At 43.6% G+C, this 23,135-nt stretch overlaps 2 protein-coding genes across 3 annotated transcripts; both read left to right on the top strand.

Annotated features, from left to right (window-relative positions):
• The first annotated feature begins 645 nt into the window (after positions 1-645).
• LOC139908612 (SWI/SNF-related matrix-associated actin-dependent regulator of chromatin subfamily E member 1-like) lies at positions 646-15,302 on the top strand. Of its 2 annotated transcripts, none has more exons than XM_071895367.2 (11): positions 646-691; positions 1,263-1,286; positions 2,428-2,471; positions 3,302-3,400; positions 7,287-7,367; positions 8,290-8,421; positions 9,194-9,365; positions 10,366-10,538; positions 11,192-11,293; positions 11,750-12,074; positions 12,439-15,302. In XM_071895367.2, exons 2-11 carry the CDS (start codon positions 1,280-1,282, stop codon positions 12,828-12,830), a joined length of 1,527 nt encoding a protein of 508 aa, XP_071751468.2. In that variant the 5' UTR covers positions 646-691; positions 1,263-1,279; the 3' UTR covers positions 12,831-15,302. The 2 variants fall into 2 exon arrangements, with proteins under 2 accessions (XP_071751468.2, XP_071751467.2); XM_071895366.2 differs by having other exon boundaries at positions 7,287-7,379.
• Positions 15,303-15,995: 693 nt separating this feature from the next.
• On the top strand, positions 15,996-22,715 carry LOC139908616 (von Willebrand factor C domain-containing protein 2-like). The gene is made up of 3 exons (XM_071895371.2): positions 15,996-16,382; positions 18,839-18,968; positions 22,474-22,715. Exons 1-3 carry the CDS (start codon positions 15,996-15,998, stop codon positions 22,713-22,715), a joined length of 759 nt encoding a protein of 252 aa, XP_071751472.2.
• Positions 22,716-23,135: the final 420 nt, after the last annotated feature.

Genomic DNA, 23,135 nt, shown 5'->3' with positions numbered 1-23,135 from the left:
CTAGGTTTTACAGTTTCAAGTTTTACATATCTTGAAACGCTGTGCAGTCGATTGAATCTCTATAATCAGGGGTGTCTCCAATCCTTGAAAAAAAGAGTTTGAATCTCTGAAATGTGTGTCAAACCACTTATCTTATTGGTGTATCTATGCTCCATGACAGGTTTGAAAACGCTGTGACCTGATTGTCTCAATACACCATTTTCATATCTCAAAACAGTCACAAGAGGATATTTTGTATTATATTTTTGAAACAGCAGTGTAAACAGGGTTTTAACTCCATCTTGTTTACAATTTACACCAAATCATGTCACAATTTAATTAATAATGAATGACAAAATAGAAAAGACATTTTGTTACCTTTAAAGTCAAAATTCTGGGTTTAAAGTCACAATTATGAGTTTCTGACTTTATTTTCAGAATTCTGAGATTAATTTCAAAGCTCAAATAAATGTTTCATCTACAGCCCTAATCGTTTTACGTAACTCTGACATTAAACTCAAATACATTTTTCACATGTAGGCCTAACCTGCTTTGATCCCTGATAAAATGACTGTTCGCAGTGCAACAAAATAGGAAAATAAACAGGAGGATAATAGACAAACACCCGGCAACCCGGAAGTACTGTGTGCAAAGTGCAAACCTCCTTGGTGCGAACAAGCGCGTCCGTGTCGAGGGAACAAAGGAGGGTTGAGTGAGTGCATTGACATTGTTTTTAACAGAATCTTTTGAAATTATTGGGACGTTAGCTACACATTTTTACTAACCAGACAGCAACGTAACGTCCCTGTAAAGGTGGTTTGAAATTTATTTCGATTACTACCAGCTAACCTCTCTAATAACGCTCGTGTGTGTAGCGGCAGTTGGCAATTCAGTCTTTAGCCTGGCTTCACCACGCTAGCTTTACTCAAACATCCAAACGATGCATAATTAAGAAGGCTTGGCTGGACTGAGAAGGTGTCTATTGTGTTAGCTGTCTTTTGGAACTACATTTCTCTGAAATCGATAGAGTTAAATGTCAGCTGTAACATCACTATCTGGCAAATGGTCTCTTTGTGTTAGTAGCTTTGGCTAGAAGGCCGCGCCGACTAAGCTAGCTTGGCTTAGCGTTGTTAGCTAGGCTAGTCATTCAGTGTGATAAACGTTATCCTGCAATTGAGTCATTTGCCGGTTTCTTCTTCTGCTTCGTCTTCCAAACGATTCATAACAGCAATGGGTAGTTGTACTAACTTGTTTTCTAACGTGTTATTTTTTCTTATCCCCAGTCCAACCTCCGACCACGATGTCAAGTAAGTAAACATGCAATGTCATCTGAAAAATACTAACAGAAGCTCATAGACTAAACTAAATGCTCTTTTTGTTGACTTATCCTTAACGTTACCCCAACCTTAACCCTAATGGACAGACCGTATGTCGACGAGTTGCAAATGTAACATTTCCAGATAAATTGATCAGAGGTTATCTGTTTATCGACTTTTCCAGGTTTGGAAAACAGCTGCAGTGTCATTTTAATACATTATCCATTGTGTTGGGGAAAATGTCCCTGATGTCAAACATACAGATGTTAGAGGGGGGAGGGGGAGTCAGTCGCACACTAGGCTGCATTATTTAACTTTCACCAACGTTTCAGCAGCTATGTTGGTTTCAAGCTAGGAAAAGAAGAGGAGTCAGCTGGACTTGCCCTCTGAAATGTTGGTGAAAATGAAATAATACAGCCTACTTTGCATCAGAGCTTTGGGTTTGCAGCTGACTCCTCTTCTTTTCCTAGCTTTGATCTGCCAGCCTGCACCTCACTAACATTGGTGTGCATTCCACTTTGTCCAAAACATATCGATGTTTCCATTTTGTAAAGACTTACTGGCCTATTTTGTCAGTAAAGGTCCACAGACCGTGTATATGCTTCAGTGGTATGTGGCACCTTGTTTTGAATGGTGAACAAAACATTTTGGAATCAAACTCTGAAGTTGTTGACCTGGTCACATCCACATTTGACTTTGCGGCCTGTTTTGAAAGTAAGAGCCCTGTACCTGTTTGCTGTTGTGATCAGGGGTGTAGTAGGGGGGGGGAGCTCAGGGAAGTGGTGCTCCCTCACTTTTTAGTTCCAAGTTTTTTTTAGTTGATTGATTGACTGTAGTGGGAAACTCTGAACTCTGCTCACCCTCAGCAGGTCGGCTGAATGAGAGCACGGCTTCAGCCACATTAATCTAATTGTAGTTCCACTCTGTTCATGCATTCATATACCGCAAGTTTCTGCTCTGATGTTTACCAAACAGCAGCTCCCCCCGCTTAATAACACTACAACACTGGCTGTGATCAAGGAAACGTGTAGCGGGGAATGGACACCACGAGATAATTAAAATGTACCCAAAGCATGTCAGCGACTCGTTCTGAAATTCAACCGACAACTGTTTGTTTTTTTTTCTTGCACAGAACGGCCATCCTACGCCCCTCCCCCTCCCCCCGCCCCCACAACGGTAAGTATACTACTCTGCTATTCAAGAATCTCCATCTTAGCATTTACTGTTCAGTAGCTCGAGAGCCATGTTAGCTCTGTACGCTGTTGTTGGTTTCTTTCTATCTTTCTTTCTTCCTCTTTCTCTGCATCTTATATTGCTTTCATTCTCTTTTTCTTTCTTTCTTTCTTTCTGAACACACTGAGGTCAATACAAATCTTGCTCAGCCCTCCATCATCCCTCTCACTCCTGCATATTCCTTCCATTTTACTGCCATACCACCACTTTTTTAACATTATCACTAGAGGTGTCGTGTAGACAGGGTCAGTTTGCCTCATGTGCTTTTTAGGAAGTATTATTGCTGCTGAGAAACACAAGTGTCTTGGAAATTCTGAATCTCTTGATATCAAAGATTAGCATGTATAATGTTAGAAGGCGTGTATGTAGGCTAGTTGAAACAACATGCTTGCTTTTAATGCTTTTGAATTCATCAGGCTTACATTCAGTAGCAGGGCACAACATTGTGTAGACTTGAGATTGAAATGAATGGCGCAGTTGGATCAAATGTCACACGGTTATTAAATGCAGCTTGTGCTTCATAGGACGGCACAGGCGGTCCTGTTCATGCGACATTCACATGTTGTGCACTCGTCCTGAATGCCAGCCAGCTAGTTGCCTTTTTTGCCTTGCATGATGACTCCATGTTGGGACACCATTACAAACAAGCCAAAAAAAAAAAATCTATATTCATGTTGTTTTTTCCTTTTTCACTTATTTATGTTTATCCCTCTTCCTCCTCTTGTTTGTGAGCCATTTCTCATTCGTGTTTTGTCTCATTTGTCTTCCATCAGCAAATGCCTTCCACCCCAGGGTTTGTGGGCTACAACCCTTACAGCCATCTGGCCTACAACAACCTCCGGCTGGGAGGGAGCTCCGGAGGCTCCAGCAGGGTAATGAATTGATGGAGGGATTTGGAAAAAAAATAATGTAAAGAAGGATGGGATGAGAAGGGAGGGTAAGAGGAAAAATAACAGGTATAGAAGGAAAGGTGGTTCTTAAACAATCGTGTACTGATGCGAGGATGGATAGAAAGAGAGGGGAGGGTAAATCGGGGTACTGAATTGATGGATTGGGGGGGCGGGGTAAATATGAAGGCTGTTAGATGATGATTATAGAAGAGGGATGGTAAGAAGAAAGGGTGGGTAGCCTGGTGGTTAGTCTGAGCCGTAACATAAGGGGCACAGGTGCAGTACCTGTAACAGAAAATATGCTCATCAGTGGCTACATGCCCTTCTCATTGTAAGTTTCTCTGTATAAGCACATCAGCTAAATGCTCAAAATGTAATGTAAAAAAGATCAGCAGTGAGTAAACAATAGGGTAATGAAATGGAAAAACAAGGTAATGATATGATGGAGGAAAAAAAAAACCGAACGGATGATGAGATAAGAAAGGGAGGGAGGGGGGAGAGAGAAGAAAATTACCATGGAAATCAAAGATGATGTTGTGCCATGAAGGATAAAACGAGGGAGAGGAAAGTTAAAAGGAAGCGGGGGTAATGCCGGGCAGATGGGAGGCAATTCTGCAGCAAAGAAAAAAAAATATGAATATAAAGAACGTGATGTAAAGGTTGAAGGATGGAGAGATGAGATGAAAATGAGTTTTAGTCTGGGTATGTTTAATGAGAAGGAATAAAGGGAGGGGTAAGATGTAAAAACGGAGGACAGTGGGGAAATAAGATGAATATAGAGAAAGTGCAATGATGGAGGGATGGAAAAAATGGCAGTACTCGGGTGTTATGGGTGGGTTGTGATGCTAGTAGCCACAGTAAGTGAAGCGGCAACAAAGCCATTGTCAGATTTACACTAGGTCAGAAATCAGAATGGGTTTAGGGGGTCTAGTAGTATTTATCAGTTCAGTTTTTACACCACTGGATGCATTTGAATTGGATCTGAGAGTAGAAAGGGAATTATTACTCTGCATGACATGAAGTTCAAAGTGTTTTGAGTCCAGTGAAAAATAGATTTCCCGGTGGTCAGTGTGTTACAAGGCCTCAGCAGCTCATTCACAGCCCCCAAAGTCTTCTTTGAAACGGTCACCATCATCTCCCCAGTCATATAGCCCAATATGCCACACTCTGCTCGGTGCATGATGCTGACAACTTTGTTTTGGCCAGCGGTTTCCCTTCCTGTCCCCTCAGACTGTATGTTATTGAAAAATGTAGTGGTGAACTTAACAATTTGGCTTTATTTGCCAAAACAGTGTGCAATTTTATTAGTTTACACTTTTTATTCTGTGATATTCGGTAGCTAACTTGCAAAGCAGTGTTAGGTAGCTAATTTTTTTTAAATTCCAAGGCTTTCATTTAGATTCATCACAACTTAGTGTTTGTTAAAATTACCTTAGGCTTTTTAAAATTAATTTTTATTTATTTTGCGGCTAGATGGTGACACCTTTTAATTGGAGTATGTGTCATTTCGATTTGAATTTTTTGCTTGTTTCTTACATTTTCCATCCTTTTTTAATGTTAATTTTGACTGTTTTTACATACATGCACCACGATTACAGATATTTAGAAATCAGTTTTGCCAAACCTCACTCCCATTCAATTCCAAACGGCAAAGAAAACTACTCCGGAGACTTCTAATTCAGTCGGTAAAGGTAATCATTACTGAAAATGAGAAGCCGACAATCATGTTTTGCTAAGTTGCATCAGAATGTTAATATCAGGCTATAAATGTTTACATTTTGAAAGAAATTCCATTCACCATTTCATATTAATGCGCTCCATCGGTTTCTGCTTTAAAAAAAAAAAAAAAAAGAGGCAAGATGCCACTTCCGGGTCACTAACAATTTCACCGTTTTCCTGTCCAAAATAAATCTTTCAACCAACGGTTAACGTTCTCTGCGGTTACATTAGGACCTGCCTTCTGTCAGTCGCAGCCCAGTCAAGCCACTGTGCAAACCAAAGCAAGACACTTGCATCAGCTATAGTCTGTAAAATTAATTGTAAATTAAAGCTAGATTTTACACAATTGTATCTTACAATTGCGGTCCTCTCCTATACTGGGATTAACGTGTAATATTTAGTTTATTTCAAAATATTTACTTTGAAAAACGACTAAGACAAAGGTAAAATCTCGCAACATGATAAAAGCACTGGAAAACGATCTACAGTGATGAGCAGTTAGGGAATGCGGGAAATGCAACAAAATCTCCAATCATGCAGTCAAGTTTTTCCTGTTAGATTTTTAATGTCAGTGGAGAGTTGGTGCAACGGCAGGCCCAAACCAAGCTGTTGTAGCACTGTGCGCAGACTTCTTGAGGCCCAACTTCAACCATGTGTTACTGTTTGAAAGAAGAACGTCATCAGTCTCGCATTTCCCTCACCCTGCCCCCCCCCCCCCCCCGCCCCGCCCAGACCCATCGCCCGCCTGCATCTCAATAAGCTAAGGATGCTCCCTCATATCTCTGGTGTGCCGCATCCACAAGGAGGCTACTTTTCACATGACATGAGGTGTTAAGTCTGTGACTGCATGGCAGATCGGCGTAAAAATGTTTTGGGTGCTAAAGGTTACAGTACACTTCACGTGGGGATGGAAATTTCTCTCATCTCTATAGCTGGATTTACATTATAGTAGAGAACACAAGCCCAAAATATCTTATAAAAAAATAACTGATCTTCAAGAGAATGTACCAAGCATGGATGGAACAGTTCACTAGTCTTTCTAAAGTTTGAATTTCTGAATTTGTGCAAAATTGTCCCAACTGTTCAGAATTCAAATTAGGGCTGATTGAGCGCGTTTTCCCAGCAAACCGGTACTCAAATGTCCTAAATTCTGCCTGTTTGCAAGTGAGGCATACAGTTTTTCATCTTAAATGTCTGGTGAATGGATAATGTACATTTCAAGCACTTCACATATGGCAATCAGGGCAATGTTGACCAAAACACATTATCAGGATATTTTCATTTTTTACTATGTAGTGTTTTTTGTCAGAATTTAAAAAAACAAATTTAAATTGCCTTTTTAAAAAAGTATATGACTTTACACCACTAATGAGGGAAAAAATGACATGTGTCACCCAGATCTATTTGAAGCCATTATGAAAAAAAAAAAAGCATATATTTTTATATGGGGCACAGTGATCTGACAGCATCGTCTGGCCTTGTGCCGGCCCTGCACCATCCAAAACTCATGACTTGGCACGGCTGCAGCCCACAGTAGCTGCCTGGCAGTCAGCCGAGCCTCAAACCGGTTTTGTTTTATTTACTTTCGTCAATCCCCAAAAGTAGTCCAAGCCGTGCCATCATTGGCAGCTGAAGTTCTTCACCACTTTTTTCACATGCATGTATTGCTCTGTTTTAAGTAAATGGCACCTTCAAAAATCAACTGAAATGACTTCAGTGCTCTATATTGTCATGTTTTTATGTACACATCTTATTTTTTCTTTATTACTTCATACAAACATGTTTTTTTATGTGCTATGACCATGATCACTGTGATGTTTTTTTGACTGTTCTTTCTTTGGTTCTCTCTCTCTGCTCTTCCCTTCTCTCTCTCTTCATCATAACCCTTAATCCTCTCTCTTTCCATCCCTATAATCCCTGCCCTCCCTTTCTTTTTCCCCCCCTCCCCTCTTCCCTCTCTGTCTCCCCTCAACCGCTCACTTGTCCTCCCCTGCTTCCCCACTCCTCTCTTTTCCCATCCAACCTGACCTCCTCTTTACTTTCTTTCCCTCTTCTGTCCCCTCCGTTTCCCCCTTCACACCTCCCTCATCTTCTTCTTTTTCCCTCTGCCTGCCTCTCTCTTTCTCTCTTTCTCTCTCTCTCTCTGCAGAACTCCTCGGGCATCACCGTGCCAAAGCCCCCCAAACCTCCAGACAAGCCGCTGATGCCTTACATGCGGTACAGCCGGAAGGTAAGCAGGAAGGTAAGACACCCATCCACGGTGTCTGCTTTTACTGCTTGTCCAAGGGGGGGGCGAAAGCAAGCCCCTCCCAACCCACCCACCTCCCAACACCTCCCAAAATGGATTTTGGGGGGGAGATCACCCTGAACCTTTCCAATACCCATCCCACCCACCCCCCCCCCTCCCCAGGCTGTACAGTCCCCAAATATGACCCCCTGACTGTGGCCTGGGGGTGAAAGGTTACAGGGGTGAGAGGTTGGGAGACAGCCAAGCCGCGACACCACCACCGCACCCTCCTACCGGAACCCGCCGCCGGTTCCGCTCCGCCGTCCTGTTGTCTTGTTGTAGCTTTCTGTGTGTTTTTTTTTTTTTTAAGTCAAATCTTAGCATCTCCCTGTGTGTCTGCATGCAATGTGACCTGCTGTGCTTTCTTTTTTGTTTTGTTTTTTCCCAGTCCTCATTTCATTTTCTCCTTTGGTGCCTCTCTGCTTCTGCAGTTTTAGCGCTCGAGTTTTAATGTTTCATGCTACATGTCCATTCTGGGAAAAACATTTTTTGGAAAAAGGCGACCTAAAATTGATCGGTTAATATAAAAACAGGTGATTGACCCAAAACCCAATTGTAACCCATAATGTGCTTTAATTCCATGCCACCAATCATTTTGTTTGAGGTGGCATTAGTTTCTTTCAAATAGTGGATACCTCATTTTGGAATGAAACTCTCTATTATTATACACTATTTTTCCTTTTTCTTCACCTGTATTTTCCTCTCCTGTAGTAATTTAGATTTACAATTAGCTGCAGTCTCCCTGTAGTGACCATATGCTATTTTTGTTTGTGTGTGTGTGCGCGTGCCCATCTGTTTGTACACCTGCTTGTGCATGTGTGTGTGTGTGCGTGTGTGTGTGTGTGTGTGTGCGTGCACGTACAAGGTATGGGACCAGGTGAAGGCGTCCAACCCGGACCTAAAGCTGTGGGAGATTGGAAAGATTATCGGAGGGATGTGGAGGGACTTGACTGATGAAGAGAAACAGGATTACCTGAACGAATACGAGGCTGAGAAGGTGAGCTGCAGGAAGTGGTTTATATTCCCATTAGCCAACACCATGGTGACAGCTAGTCCTGCTGAGGTCTGATGCTGCACACTGTTGTCTTTTTCATGAATATTGCAATAAATGTGGACACTGTGTCTGCACAATTTCATTGTGTGTAAGTTTTACAAAGCAAATTATGCTGGTGGGGTGAGAGGAAGTGAGATACTAAGAGCATTAATGAAATACCAATTCATAGTATTCTATTCCATCACCACACGGCCGGCTTGGTAGGAAAACAACAGGTAATTGTAATAAATTAACAGGTGATTATACTCAAATGACAGCCACAGCCAATGAGCTGTGTATATGGTAAAGCACCATATTGGTAGGAAATGCATATGACATCATGGGAGTACTATGAATAGGGTAAAAATAGGATTTAGGATTTAGTCAGTTTGAATAAAATGCAATTGTTTCTGACATGCAACATGATTTGAAGGCCAGGGATTGTGCTGAGAACCAGAAGACCTTAAACACTGTTCCCTCCAAGAACACAGACACAGTGTTGTAGATGCAAAGCCCCGTACACAGCATCCTGTGTGCCGTGTCTCCTAACGGCCACTAGGGGCAGATAGGCTAACCGTGAGTGAATGAATGAATGAATATGAAACTGCATATCCCATGTGGACAAACATCAGTTTCTAGGACCAAACAGGAAGTCGGTAATCGATTCTCTACGACACATCAGAGTCAGACTGCCTTTCTGTATGTTCATCTTTCCTTTTCTCCGTCCCTCACCTAGATTGAGTACAACGACTCTCTGAAGGCCTACCACAACTCCCCAGCCTACCTGGCGTACGTCAACGCTAAGAACCGGGCTGAGGCAGCGATGGAGGAGGAGAGCAGGCAGAGACAGAGTCGTATGGACAAAGGAGAGCCGTACATGAGCATCCAGCCGGCTGAAGACCCTGATGGTAAGTTCTAGATACGATAATAGACTTACGAAGCTTTGTTTTTAAAATGCGTATCAAGTGCATCAATCAGGAAAGCAGAATATGTATAATAATTATAATGAATTTAACGGTGGCGAGTAGAGCTGAAAGCCAATCAATATACAGTAGAAGAGGTGGGGGGGTTAGTAGAAATCGTTATTTATGGAGAAATGTAGTTTGTAGTTTTACTCTCTTTCCAAAGTTCTGACACAGGTGTGGAGAAATTAGAAAAGTATTAAAAAATCAATTTTGGTATCGGTTTGAGAATTGCTCTAAAAGTAAAAAATGTAAGGGGGGGGAAACAGCTGTGATCCAGTCCAGATAAACACGACAACACGTTTTATTGGGGATGGGACGATATGCTTATCTCACGATACGTTTCGATACAACCATGATACGATGTAATACATAAAAGTTCAGAGACAATTCCGACTGTGCAGAATTATGTTTATTTCTGAGCCACAAATCTTTCTAGTGATGGCACTGGCTCGCTAGAATGCTGAAATGTCATTACAAAGTGCAGGTGATATAATTTGGATGGAGAGCTTGTGAAACTGTGATGGTCAAGCGTCTCATTTGTGATTACTACAGCAGAATAACATGGGAGATAATATCACCATTCATTTTTCAGCCCCACAATGCGTATTGTCACATTTTTGTATTGCGATATATATTGAATTTCGATATTGTCCCGTCCCTACTTTTTATTTAGTTGATACTGGTGATCCAGTAGAGACTGTTCAGTTAATGTGTCAGCAATCTTTGAAATTAAGTGCTTTTTTTTTTTGGTATCATTTTTGTACCTGGTCAGGGATGACAAATTTTGCATTCAGGTTTTCCTACACAGGTATGACAATGAATACATCATCTTATATAACGGATAGGTCAGCCATCTTCAAAGCCATTGTAAAATAACCTGTTAACACACACCTCTGACCCTGTCAGACTGTCAGTTTAAATCTCTTCCTTTCCCTCTGCCCAGACTATGACGACGGTTTCTCGGTGAAGCACACGGCAGCGGCCCGCTTCCAGAGGAACCACCGGCTCATCAGCGACATCCTCAGCGAGATCGTGGTGCCGGACGTCCGCTCGGTGGTCACCACGGCCCGCATGCAGGTCCTCAAGAGGCAGGTCCAGTCGCTCATGGTGCACCAGGTGGGTTGGCAGGGCGTATATACATACGTACGTGCATACAGACACAAAGGTGACTGTTGGATTTGTATATTGTAGGATGGGACTGTACTCTAGTGGTAGCTGGAGCTGGTTCCAGGAGGATTAACACAGTGGGGTGCTGGTCAGGCGCAATGAGCACATGAGAATGAAATGTCCAGTTCTTATTTTATTTTAGCAGATGGATTATGACGGGGCTGAGTTTGGATGATCAAGTTTGTTGGTTTTCTATAAATAAAACAAAACACAACAAAGAAAAATGTCAATAAGAAAGCAAGAGAGCATTGTGTATACATATAACCTACACATTTGCCAATAAACCAATATAAGCCGTTACTACTCTATCCCAAGTAAATCATAGCGTTTCAAATAATAGAAAAAGGACTGAGATCTAAACCACTTACATTAAACATAAAAGGAACACAAAGGATTGCGGCATCTAAACATAAAATAATTAACCATAAACAATTAGAAATGAGGAGTCAAGATTACCAGCGAAGCTACAAATGAAATCATTGGATATAATGTAAAATAATGATCTTACTTTTCGTTGAACTCACGCTTCACGTGGGTGTGTAAAAGCGTGTAGACACACTCTCTCTCACTCTTTGGTCACCTGGTCCTCACGTCTGTTTCAGAGGAAGCTGGAGGCAGAACTTCTGCAGATTGAGGATCGCCACCAAGACAAGAAGAGACGCTTCCTGGAGACCACAGACTCCTTCAACACTGAACTCAAACGGGTACGGCAACACTGCTGCTGTTAGACATGGAGTTTGATCTGTTGGTTAGCTGATTTGTTGTTTGGTTTGTTGGTAAGTAGGTCTGTACCTACAGACCACTGACTGTAGCAACAAGGTGGAGGTTTCATTCCAAAACGCTTCGAACCATTTCGAGAAAATTTGCAACCTGAAATGAAAAACATATGATGCTATCCTTAAGTATTTTATAAGTAAAGGTCTTAAGATTACTTCAGAGTTTTACAAAATGATTGATAGCCTGAAAGTAAAAGGCATGGATTATTGTTAATGTCAGTTTTTTCAAAAGGTGGACATTTAATTTTGGAATGAAACAACTAGATTGTCAAGCTTATTAGTTATTTGGTGTGTAAGCAGCTAATGCTGAGGTGTGTATGGAGAAATTGGTATTGGTAAAGCCATCTGTAGTAATGGAAAAGTGTTGAATGTTTCTGTCTCTAGCTGTGCAGCCAGAAAGTGGAGGTTGACATGGAGAAGCTAGCAGCAGAGATGGCTGCTGCCGAGGAGGCGGCCAGGCGCCGGGCGGAGGAGAGGGAGCGTGAGGCGGCGGAGCAGGCGGAGAAAGCCGCCCAGCAGGCTCAGGAACAACAACAACAACAACAACAGCAGCAACAACAACAACAACAGCAACAACAACAACAGGAGGCAGCTGTAAACAAAGCTGCTGGCAACAACAGCATTGAGCAGAGCAATGCTAATGCTAGCACAGCAGCTAACCCCACCTCAGGGAGTAAGGAGGAGGACAAGCCCACACCAATGGAGACAGGTTGGTACACACACACACACTTCCTTAAAGGATATGTGTTTTTCATCCAACAACAATTTATTTAAATGTCACATTAATACAAGATGACTCAAAGCGTTTTGCATCAATACGCTTTGAATCTTAAATGTTTCAGTTCTAGGTAGGTGTATACACATGTAAATCTTGGTGAAGGAAATAATCTTTGTAGCTCTCAGATCCCACTGGTGACCAGTTCAGTGTTTCCAAAATGTAAACGGACCTTTTGCAGCCTCAAAATGCATGTAACACGCAACATGTTTAACTGTCACATTCAAGTAAAAATAAACACCTACGCTCTCACACACCTAGCCTCAACCTAAAAAGCGTTCTGTTACTCTCTCCCCAGACGAGGCGGCGCCTGCAGAGTCGTCCTCAGACCCCCAGCCTCCACCACCTCCTCCATCTGACCCCCTCTCCTCCGCCCCCGACAAGCCCGCCCCTCCCCCCGACCCCCCCAGGGAGAGCGCCGCTACCGCCAACAGCACCCCCAGTGACGACAGCAGCAGCAGCAGCAGCAGCAGCAGCAGCAGCAGCAGTAGTGTTCCCCCTCCTTCCTCCGACAGCGTCCCCGGAGCCACGGTGGCCCCGGACCCCCCGGCGTCCCGGGAAGCCAACCCCGGCGCGGCTCCTCCTAACCTGGCCGCGGCCCCGGCTCCTCCCCCTCCCCCGGCCCCTGCCTCAGAAGAACCAGCCCCTCCGCCGCCGCCACTACCGCCCCCCAGCCAGACCAGCCAATAGTATGAGGTTGTAATAGTGAGTGTAGACCCTGGGTTAGGTATGTAGATATACAGCGGTAGCTACTGTAGAAGTCCCTCCCACGCTGCAACGGTCCTCTGTTCCTCTTCTGGATGGAGCGACGGCACTGCAGTTGTGCAGCAAGTGTGGAAAAAGTGGGACTCGTATGGTAAAAAGTGGGACTTGTATGGTGGCTACAGCTGCAACCGATCTGGGGAATGAGAGGAAGTGGTGAGGGTTTGAGGGTCTGTAATTAAGGTCAATAAGTAGTTAACATCATGCATTTAATATAAGCTCGATTCAGGATGTATGGATTTGAACGATGCCTGATTCGATTCAAATAAAACCTTTTTAGAAGGGGAAATGAGGATTTGGATGGAGTATATTGCAGATTCAATTAAAATCTGTTTCTTTTGGATTGATGCAGCATGCCCGGTTTAATGGTGTGAATAAGGTAATTCAGATGTCACCAAAGAGTATTTAATTTGACCAGACTGAGTTTGTGCTCCAGGCATTGCTCAAGCCATTCCTCTTTTTAACCCATGTCTGCTTGCTAGATTTTTGTAGGACAGGACAAGGAGTGGACAGGGACGAGTGCAGACTGATATCTGGGTACCAGAGATGCAGTCAGGTGGCGAGGGCCGACCAACATCCACCCCAGCCTAGCTTCCCTCACTGACGTCATTGTCCACTCCTCGGTTTATTGTCCAAAGTCAGTCCCTTCCAGTCAGTTTCTTCCTACTCCTCAGATACATTTCCACAGTTAGCCGGGTCCAGATTTATAAATCACCTTAGAATAGCAGTGCTGACCTTCGACCCAGCTTGTACATCTGTTTGAGTTGACCATAAATCCTAGGTCACAGCTAACTCTGCCCTCACACCGCTAGCAACCGCGTTGCCACGCTACTGTCAGAAGGCCGATTTGAGCAACACCAGTAGTGTTGCAGGCAGCGATGGATGCAGTGTGTAGCGATGCTGATGATGTGCTTGGCCAACTCGTCCATGCTGAAAACCGAGGAAACGAGGCGAAAGTGGTCAGCACCGTCTTCTGTTTCTCTGGTTGTAGAAACTAATTGGACTTCTGACAACTGGTTTCAGGAGCTGCTTGTGGTGGGAAGGCATGGTGATGGCTGGTTTCACAGACATGGATAAAGTCTAGTCCTAAAATGAATCCCACTGTGCGCACTGTGTACTGATGGATTTGGCTGACATACCCGAGTACACAGGTTCACATTCCTCAAAGTCTGGATGTCCAAACGTTTGGAATCAAACTCTAAATTAACCCTTGTATTTTTTTGAAAATTGGGTCAACATTGCTAAATTGTGTTTTACCAGGCATAATTAATGTCTGGAGACTGAATTCTATCCTCTGAAACCTTGGCGTATGTGATCTGGTGATATCGGGTCAACCTGGCATGGAAGAACCTCGACCCCTTATCCGTTCCAAACCTCAGATCCCTGTAGTTATCAGTTTGTGTGCTTTTACATTACGGCTACTGTCGCCTCTATTTTGTTACCTTTGTTTTAGTTAGAGATCCAGTAGAACGTGTTAGATTAATATAACAATCGAATTCAGCCTTCATATGAAATGTGTATGTACTTGAAAAGGATGTCATTTTTAACGTGTTTGATTTTGGCCAGGGATCGCATGTCTTGTGTTCAAGGTTCCTGCAGGTCTGGAAAATAACTTCTGTGTGTGTGTGTGTGTGTGTGGGGGGGGGGGGGGGGGGGGGGTCACATTACACATATGACTCCGTATTTTATGTAGTTGTCCACCCACAGTCGTTTTGCAAACGGTGATAATTGTTTTGAAGAATTGGCTTCAGGTGCATACAGAATGACTGAAGTCTCCAAATCCAGTCAGGCAATTGAGGTCTAGGACAACTGGTATTTGAAATTTAAAAATATGTAGGAACCCAGTTAATTTTTTTGTAACAACCGCGAGAAAAGAGAATTCGTCCGCGGGGCTCAATAAAGTTTGACATAATTTCACAAACAGGGAAATTAAGTATTAAAAGTTTTTAAAGAGTGATGGAGGCGTCTCCCAGGTGCTTCTGGACATAATGTGGGTGACAGACTGACTTCCATTACCTATAAGATGTAGACAGATGTTTAAAATAACATCCTTTTTATTGCCCCCTGTACCCATTAAATATTTATGTAGAAAAAAAATAGACAATACTCAATTAGCAATTAATCTATAAGAGCTACATATTATGGCTATTTTTAAACTACTCGGACTGCTTACCTCTCTGTTAATTACCTGTTCCTGTTGACGTCACGACCATTTAACTTCACCAGAGAAATGCACACGCTACCCTCATCCAAATGTAACCTCAGTCACTTATGCATTTAAAGGACTGTTTTCTTACTTGAATCGGACTGTTTTTAGTATTTTTCCTCTCTGCGTTTTTTGCATCTTTCTTTTGTACTGTCTAAACTTATCTACCCAAATAAAGATTTCTCTGTCTTTCAGCGGCTGTGTTGGTTTATTTCGTGTTTTTGTGTTTGTTTTTTCTCGTCTCTGCTCCCAGAGATCTCCCTCTGTTTATTCAAAACTTTTCTGGCAGGATTTCATGAATCAGATTGGAATAACTCTGGCGTTTCAAAACTCTTGCATGCATGATCAACGCCTAGGCCTATGGGGAAAACAATCTAATACATTCAACACCTGCAGAATGGATTCTGTCATCTGGATTCACACCCTCCAAATCTAATATGATTCCCCAACAAAACCTCTAAACCCGCTTATATCAAATACATTCCTGGGGACAAAGTGTAACGATGACTGATTCCTGCCAAAATAGTATGGTCGCTGTGATCAATTATTGGACCCTTAAGTCCGAATGCTCTCCTGCTGTGATGTTGGCTGTGGCTTTAAAATGGATTTCTGACAATCTTTGCTTTCCATTGTAGAGATAAAAACAATATAAAATGTGGACTATAATTCGAGCGGAGGCATGGCGGGTGCCACACCTTGCCACGTGCCCACCTGACGCCTATGGAGAAGACTGACCGTATACAGTAGCCTAACGCATGTCAGTGTGATCCCGGCCTGACGCGCGTCAGCGTCACCGGCGCCCCTGACGGTGGGAGGAAAAGCGCACCGGAGCGCAGCGGCGCAGCAGACAGACAGATGGTCAGTTCGGTGTTGGAAACCCGTTAACGATGAGCCACCGGCACCGCGCGCTCCTCTGCCTCCCCATCGCGCTCCTCCTCCTGCTGCACGGCCCGCGGAGCATCACGGAGATCGCGGTAGCGGCGGAATACTCTTCGAAAACCGACTTGGAGTACGAGTTCGGGGACTACCGGGGAAAGTGGTGCATCGACGACCACGGTTTTGTTTACGGCATCGGAGAGGTATATTACCCGAGTCCCTCGGCGTGCCCGTGCACGTGCACCGTGGACGGTCCCGTGTGCGTCCGACCCAAGTGTCCTCGCATCCACCCCCGGTGCACGCGGATCAAATATAAGGCATGTTGTCCGGTGTGCGAGGCCATTGCCAAGGTCTGCGTCTACGGGGGCAAAACGTACCGGCTCCTCGAGGAGTTCAGGGTGAGAATGATCCAAACTTTTACCCTTCAGATTCAGAAGTTCAGATCAAATCCCATGAGGATTACGCACAAGGGAATTGCTGCTCACTGACCGTGCGTAATTGTAGATTTACGCACATAAACCCCCTATAAAACACTAGCGTTTTCTTATAATATCCCTTTAGGAACTATTATAGTTTTATCTCCTATATGGTATCACTATAATAAAGCTATATTAGGTAGGACGTCTCTGTAGTACCCTATAGGGACTTCTGTTTACAGCCTATTTGTACAGTAGCCTACCCTCTAAAAGTTATTACAGACTACTAGTTATTTTTAGAGATAACGTGCATAAGAGATGACGTTCAAGGTAGGCTACTTTTTTAAAATAATTTGTTAGCCTTCTTTAGCGCACTTCACTTCAGCTTTATCACAGAGGGTAATGGGTTATTTTTAATGAATAGTCAGACGAATAATGTATCATGCAAAGGCACAGACGGTATGTACATTGCACACACCCGTGCGTAAAAACAGAGGGGCGGTCTTGTGTCGTGCGGTTGTTTACTGCATCATCATGTCAACAAACAGAGTCATGCGCGTTGACGTGCGGCCATGTGCTCGCTGGGGATTGGGTAGTGAGAGGACAGACATCGATTCTGCTTTATGTAACTGATGATCTGATTGGAGAGCGATCCAGTAATGTCGATAAGACTAGAAACAGGTCAGCTGTGTGTGTGTGTTTGTGTGTGTGCGCGTGCAGTAGTTCTATATTTTCTCAATTACCCTTTCAAGCAAAAATGTTTTCCAATATTTGAATTTTGGATCAAATCAGACAGCGTCATTGACTCCAAGGCTGTTTGATAACAATAACTTTGGTTTTGTGCATGTTTGTGTGTGTGTGTGTGTGTGTGTGTGTGTGTGTGTGTGTGTGTGTGTGTGTTGCAGATCACTCTGTCTCCCACACAGTGTTTAAAAGTGCAGCTATACATGAGAGTATTGTCATCTTCACTATAAAAGCAAGATTACAGGTTTTACCAACTAAGCTTAATCTTTCCATCTGGCTTCCTGACAGTCATGCTCCTCACTGTGAACACCATGGTCACGAACAGACAGCTGAAACCATGTCTCACATCTTAAATGGTTGCCATGCATACCGGGGGGGGGGCTTTACATATGTAGGCACGACAGAATAGTGGATCTGATATCAAAAGATATCACATCTATTTTCAGGTCTTCTATAATGCTTCATCAGCATTCTACTGTGAAGCCGAGCATGTTCAGTCTGTAGTGAGGATTCAGACGTGTTCTCTAATATTGCAGCTAACACCCCCGATGTTGTTGTTGTCTGAAGATCTTAGAGAGGTGTTCGTTCTAGAGGTCGGCTGTACTTTTGACTGCAGCCTACAGGAAGCCTTTCTAACCAAGATGCTGAACTATAAACAGCTGGAGCAGACCGTTTCACAGCTGGGCTACAAGTGTAAAGTGTAAACTTTTAGTTTTCATGTTTGGCAGCCTGGGTCATGTGCAGCTAGTTGTGAGGGGCCTTCAGATGGCTGGTCTCCCTCAGAGAAGGGCCAGGCAGTTAGCGAGGTATTGTTCAGTATCTGCTGTCATTGGTAGCCGCTCAATATGGAGAAGGCGTTGCTTTTTATACCCATGAAGTGGATCCTGTCTGTTATCCTGTCTGTTATCCTTCCACCTGCCGCTGTTTTCATCCTGTGTCTGCAACAATGTGGCTGCCAATTAGGCACTTATGTAACTGACTGACTCAATATCTGACTGCATTAATAGTGTTTATGTCCTTTGTATGCTTGTATTTATGTGGACATAAATTAAATATTTTATCTGTGTGAGAGAGAGAGAGAGAGAGAGAGAGAGAGAGAGAGGCAGTCCTAGTCATAAAAAGTAAATATTCTGTTCAGTTTCTGCAGTAATACACAGCCAGGTTGTGTGGCTTTTTGTACCATCAAATGTCCCGAAAGTACGGTGACCATCTGGAATAATTGTATCTTAAGTACACAAATATTTAAAATTTTGACTGCATTTTCCACTGTGTGACACCGACTCGGATCTGGAGGGAAATCTGCTGGATCGCTTTACGGCACAAAACAGGAAGAGGTTCTGTTCTTCCAGAGCAAACGGAGCTAAAGCTGAAAGAGTTTCTGGCAGCAGATGGTGGAAGGAGGGAAAGGAAGATGGAGAAATCACTTCCAACATGTTGATCCTCTTCAGGGAGGGGGGGAGGGGGGGGGGGGGGGAGGAAGCAGCGGGGTTTATGGGAAATGTAGTCTTCATTACAACATACAACTGGTGTGAGATAGAGGCAACCAATCGTCTTGACTATAGTCTCATTTGTTTATGGTAATTCCACCACTGTATCACAATTACTTTGACAATGATGATTAAAAATGCTACACTTAGTTTAGCATCTTTAAATAAATCATTTAAAATGTGTGTGTGTGTGTGTGTGTGTTCCAGTTGTCGCGGTGTGAGCGGTGTCGCTGCGAGGCCAACAGAGAGGTGTACTGCACCATCTCAGACTGCCCCGCCCCCCACTGTGTCAACCCCAGCTACGAACCCAACCACTGCTGCCCCATCTGCAAGGGGGGTAAGACCAAGACCGACCCGCTGGCTGGGTTTCCACCCAGGCCAATTATAATGCATCAAATTAGGAATAGTGAATGGAAATGGCAAATCAATATCTCTCTCTGTTTTTTGTTTTGTTTTGTTTTTTTGCTTGCTTGAGGTGGAGTTTTTTTTTGTTTTTCAATAGTGAAGTGAAAGAAATGTATTTGCTGATTAAATAATACGTTTTTTCCTGTAAAGGTTAAAGCCAAAGTGTCCAGCACAACTTCACCAAAACAAAAAAGACAGATTTAACGAAAGAACGATTCTACTGGCTTCAGACTGCAGTGTGAACAGGCTTCCTGGATGAACTTGTCCAATTTCCATTTCCTTTTCCTGGTTCACACATCTCCCTGCTAACATCTTCAAAATGAATCATTTAGAGGCTCGGCCTGCTGAGCTTATCGGAGGATATCTGCACCTTTAGGACCAATCAAATGGTTTCTGAGTTCACATTTTCCCTCAGCAGCCTTTGTCGCTCTTTCACCTCAGCCGTTGTTGTTGAGTTTTTGTCACCGCTATTTCCAGCTTCCCGAGGTTACAGTTACCTCTTAAATCTTCATGCACCCCCCCACTTTGCATGGGGTATAAATGCAATGTGTTTGTGTTTGGATTTCAGGGAAGTTTGACTTTGTTGTGAGTGTACAGGCAACAAACTTGTGGCTGAGAGAATATGAGGACTTAGGAGCCGTTTGATTGGTCGTTAAGGTGCAAATATCCTCAGCAAGCCGAGCCTCCAAATGATTCATTTTGACCGCGGGATGTTCGCAGACAAAGGCAGTGAAGTGGAAAAAGAATTGGAGACGGTTTCCCACAAGGCAACACAACCAATCATGTGATATTTTAGACCAACGGCGGACAAATGGGAAGAATTCGGCAGTCTGAAGCTAATGGAGTGGTTTGTTGTTTTCTGCAAATGTGTCCTTTTGTTGTGGCGAGGTTGCGGTGGACAGCTTTTCTCTCCCTCACACACACACACACACACACACACACACACACACAGACCACATTATGCACACAGCATCTCTGTAGCCCCCCCTATGTCTTTTATTCCTATAATTAGCAGCATCTCAGTGTGGCTGGTATTCACCCTGTAGCTCTCGGAGGCAGCACCCGTTATGTCATCTCACACCCTGCAGCTTACAGAGCCATCCCTGTTATGTCATACATGCCTACAACGCCACTGGCATTAGTGTCCCTTCCTAACACTGGGGGAATGTGTGTGTGTGTGTGTGTGTGTGTGTGTGTGAGAGAGAGAGACAGGATTCAGCAGGGATAATAACTCCTTTATTGCAGATTGTTTTGCTTTCTTTTTGTAGAGTAAAATGTAAGGAATTACACAATCAAAAGCATTATAGTAAGGGAGTTTGTTTTTTTCTGAACGCTTAAATGAAAATGTAAACCTCATGCACATGCACACACACACACACACACAATCTGTTTCCTAGCTGCCTTGTTGCCTTATGGCAGTTGTAGTTTCTATTTTTGCTGCTCCTCTGCCGGACAGACAGTCAGACGGACGGTTGGACGCGGCATTATTGAGCCGCTCTGTTTTGTGTCATAGTTTTTTTTTTTCCCCGCTGCCGCCAAATTCCCCCACGTCAGCTGTGTTTTGTCGAACTCGGTCGGATCTGGCACCAGAGGACCCGTACTTCCTGCCCCCCCCTGCTGAGCGTAAAGCGTTTCACAGATAAACTGCCAAAACAAAGCAACCACCTCAGCAAATGAGGGATATAAATATCAGAAGCAGGTTGTTTGCTTTTTTTTGCTGGCATGGTTTAGCTCCACACTTTACATTTTTAGTGTCTGTAGCTATATTTCATGGAAATATCCTGTTGCATATTACAGTGACTCTCTCCTATTTTGTAGATATTCATTTTTATGGGTTATGTCCACTAAACATGGAGTGCACAGGTACAATCAGCTCCTTTTTTTCCCTCTTTGGCATGAATGTTAGTCACCTCCAAACATCCAGGTATCTAATCGTTCTCCGTTTGGTATATCGCCGACTTTGCACCTCTCTGCCTCCGTCTGTTCGCCTGTCACATCCCTCCGCCTCCCCATTCTCCCCCCAGGTCGCGTCCCATCACACACCCGCATTCTCCTCTAGTAAAATCAGTTTCAGAATAACTGTGAACCAGGTTTGAAGGCTGACTTTGTGCTGCATCAACAAGTTTTTTGAACTGACACACACTTCCAATCACGAGCCTCCCTCTCTAACCTCTAGGGCGTCACTCCCTGAAATCCACATATTCCACACACTACAAATGTGGCATTTCTCTAGCAATTTTACAGACTTTGTTATTCTCACCTTCTGTACCAATTCATGTCAAAAGTCCCTTCCAACTGTATCTCTTCTTTCTTAATCTGTTTCTCATTTTGTCTCTTTTCCCTGTCTCACAGCTACAGGGGCAACGGTTCTCTTTTCATAGATTCTCAGGTCGCTTCCTTCTTATTCTCTCATTTCTTGCCCTCATGTGTTTCATATGCTTCCCCAGCCTGATTCTCTCTGTTGGAGCCAATATGGGGGGTTCAAGTTTGTCTAGGTCGGTGTTGTTGTTTTGGGGCAATAACACTCCAAACCACCGGGGGCAGTGAAAAGCATTGGTGGTGGTTCACACAATTAGTCAATAATACACAGAGGAATATGGGTTTGGTGCTATGGTTTGGTTTTTGAGTAGCAGGTGTACACAAGTTTATGTAAAAATAACTACCGTATTTCCTCTAATATTGGCCCGGGCCTTTATTTACCTCAACTGCAGAGGGTACCAGGCCTTTATTGGAAGCAGGCTTATATTAGAGACAGGCCTTTATTTCTAATTCTCTCTGTTTGATAAGTATATTTGCTCATATTTTAGTATGAAGCCTCCTTGTTTTCTGATCTGCTTCTGTTGGGGGTTCGTTAGGTAGACGTTTTTTTGGTACTGCAATGAATTACCGATAATTACGGTAATCGACGACGGCACGCTCCAGAGACTTCCGCCGGCCGAGCCGTCTTGTGGCATACTGCCATCTTATGGCACTTTTACGTTACTACAAACTACAGTTACATTATATAACAGGCACCAGGAGTTTACCGGTATCCACCGTTGTTTTTTCCTTTGTTTTTTTACCCGGCCTGTATTTGGGGCCGGCCTTTATTTGTTTGTGTCGACCACGGCCCCGGCCATTATCGGAGACCCGGCTTTTAATTGACTACCGGCCACTATTAGAGGAAATACGGTAAGTATAAGGAACTTCAAGATTGATCAAGAAGGAAATAAAGTTCTTAGGCATTGCAAGGTCATCCATAACTCAACAGCAATTATATACATATATATATATATATATATATATATATATATATATATATAGGCTTGTGTTTGAGTGAAAAGACACAAAACTTGTAATCCATTCGACATTGCGGCTCATTAGCTACACAAAAGAACCGTATGAACTTTTTTTGTCACCTGTTTGCTACTCTGTCTTTCTCTTCCCTCCCCTCCAAGGTCCCAACTGTTTTGCCGGTAACCGGGTGATCCCGGCGGGCGAGCGCGTGGACATCGACGAGCAGACGGTGTGCTACTGCACCTACCGGGACGGGACGTGGCACACCCACCCCCAGGCCACCTGCGAGCAGCATCCCAGGCCCAGCCCGACGCCCGGCGCCGGCCCCGAGCCCCCCAGGGAGGAGGAGGCCAGGGGGAGGGGAGGGAGGGTGTTTAGTCCCAGACTGGATGTGATACCGTGATGGAGGGGAAGGTTTGCAAATTGGAGTTTTAGTCATACAAGCATTTCTCGGAGGCAGAGCTGTTCGGCAAGCAGAAATAATCTCATTGGTTGAGTTAAACCTCAGTGGGCGGAGCCAAAGAACCACAGTTTTTCGGAGTGCAAGTTAGCTAACTGGAAAAGTTGAATGGCAAAGAAGCAACTGTCTTCAAAATATGAATGAAAAATATAAAATGCACTGACTTTTTTTTCGTTCATTCCTGACCATGGCATTCATTATATTGGAAGGTCAGCAGACAGCTAGCTAGCTTTCCTAGATAGCTATAGGCTAGTATGGCTAGTTTGACCTTGAAGGTCAGCTAGCTAACTAGCTAACCAAGATATCTTAGTATGGCAAGAAAGAAAGCTCCGCCCATTGAGGTTTAACTCAACCGATAATATT

This window comes from Centroberyx gerrardi, chromosome 7, assembly GCF_048128805.1.
Source record: "Centroberyx gerrardi isolate f3 chromosome 7, fCenGer3.hap1.cur.20231027, whole genome shotgun sequence".
NCBI classification, from domain to species: Eukaryota; Metazoa; Chordata; class Actinopteri; order Beryciformes; family Berycidae; genus Centroberyx; species Centroberyx gerrardi.
This window is presented reverse-complemented; position numbering and strand designations above follow the sequence as displayed.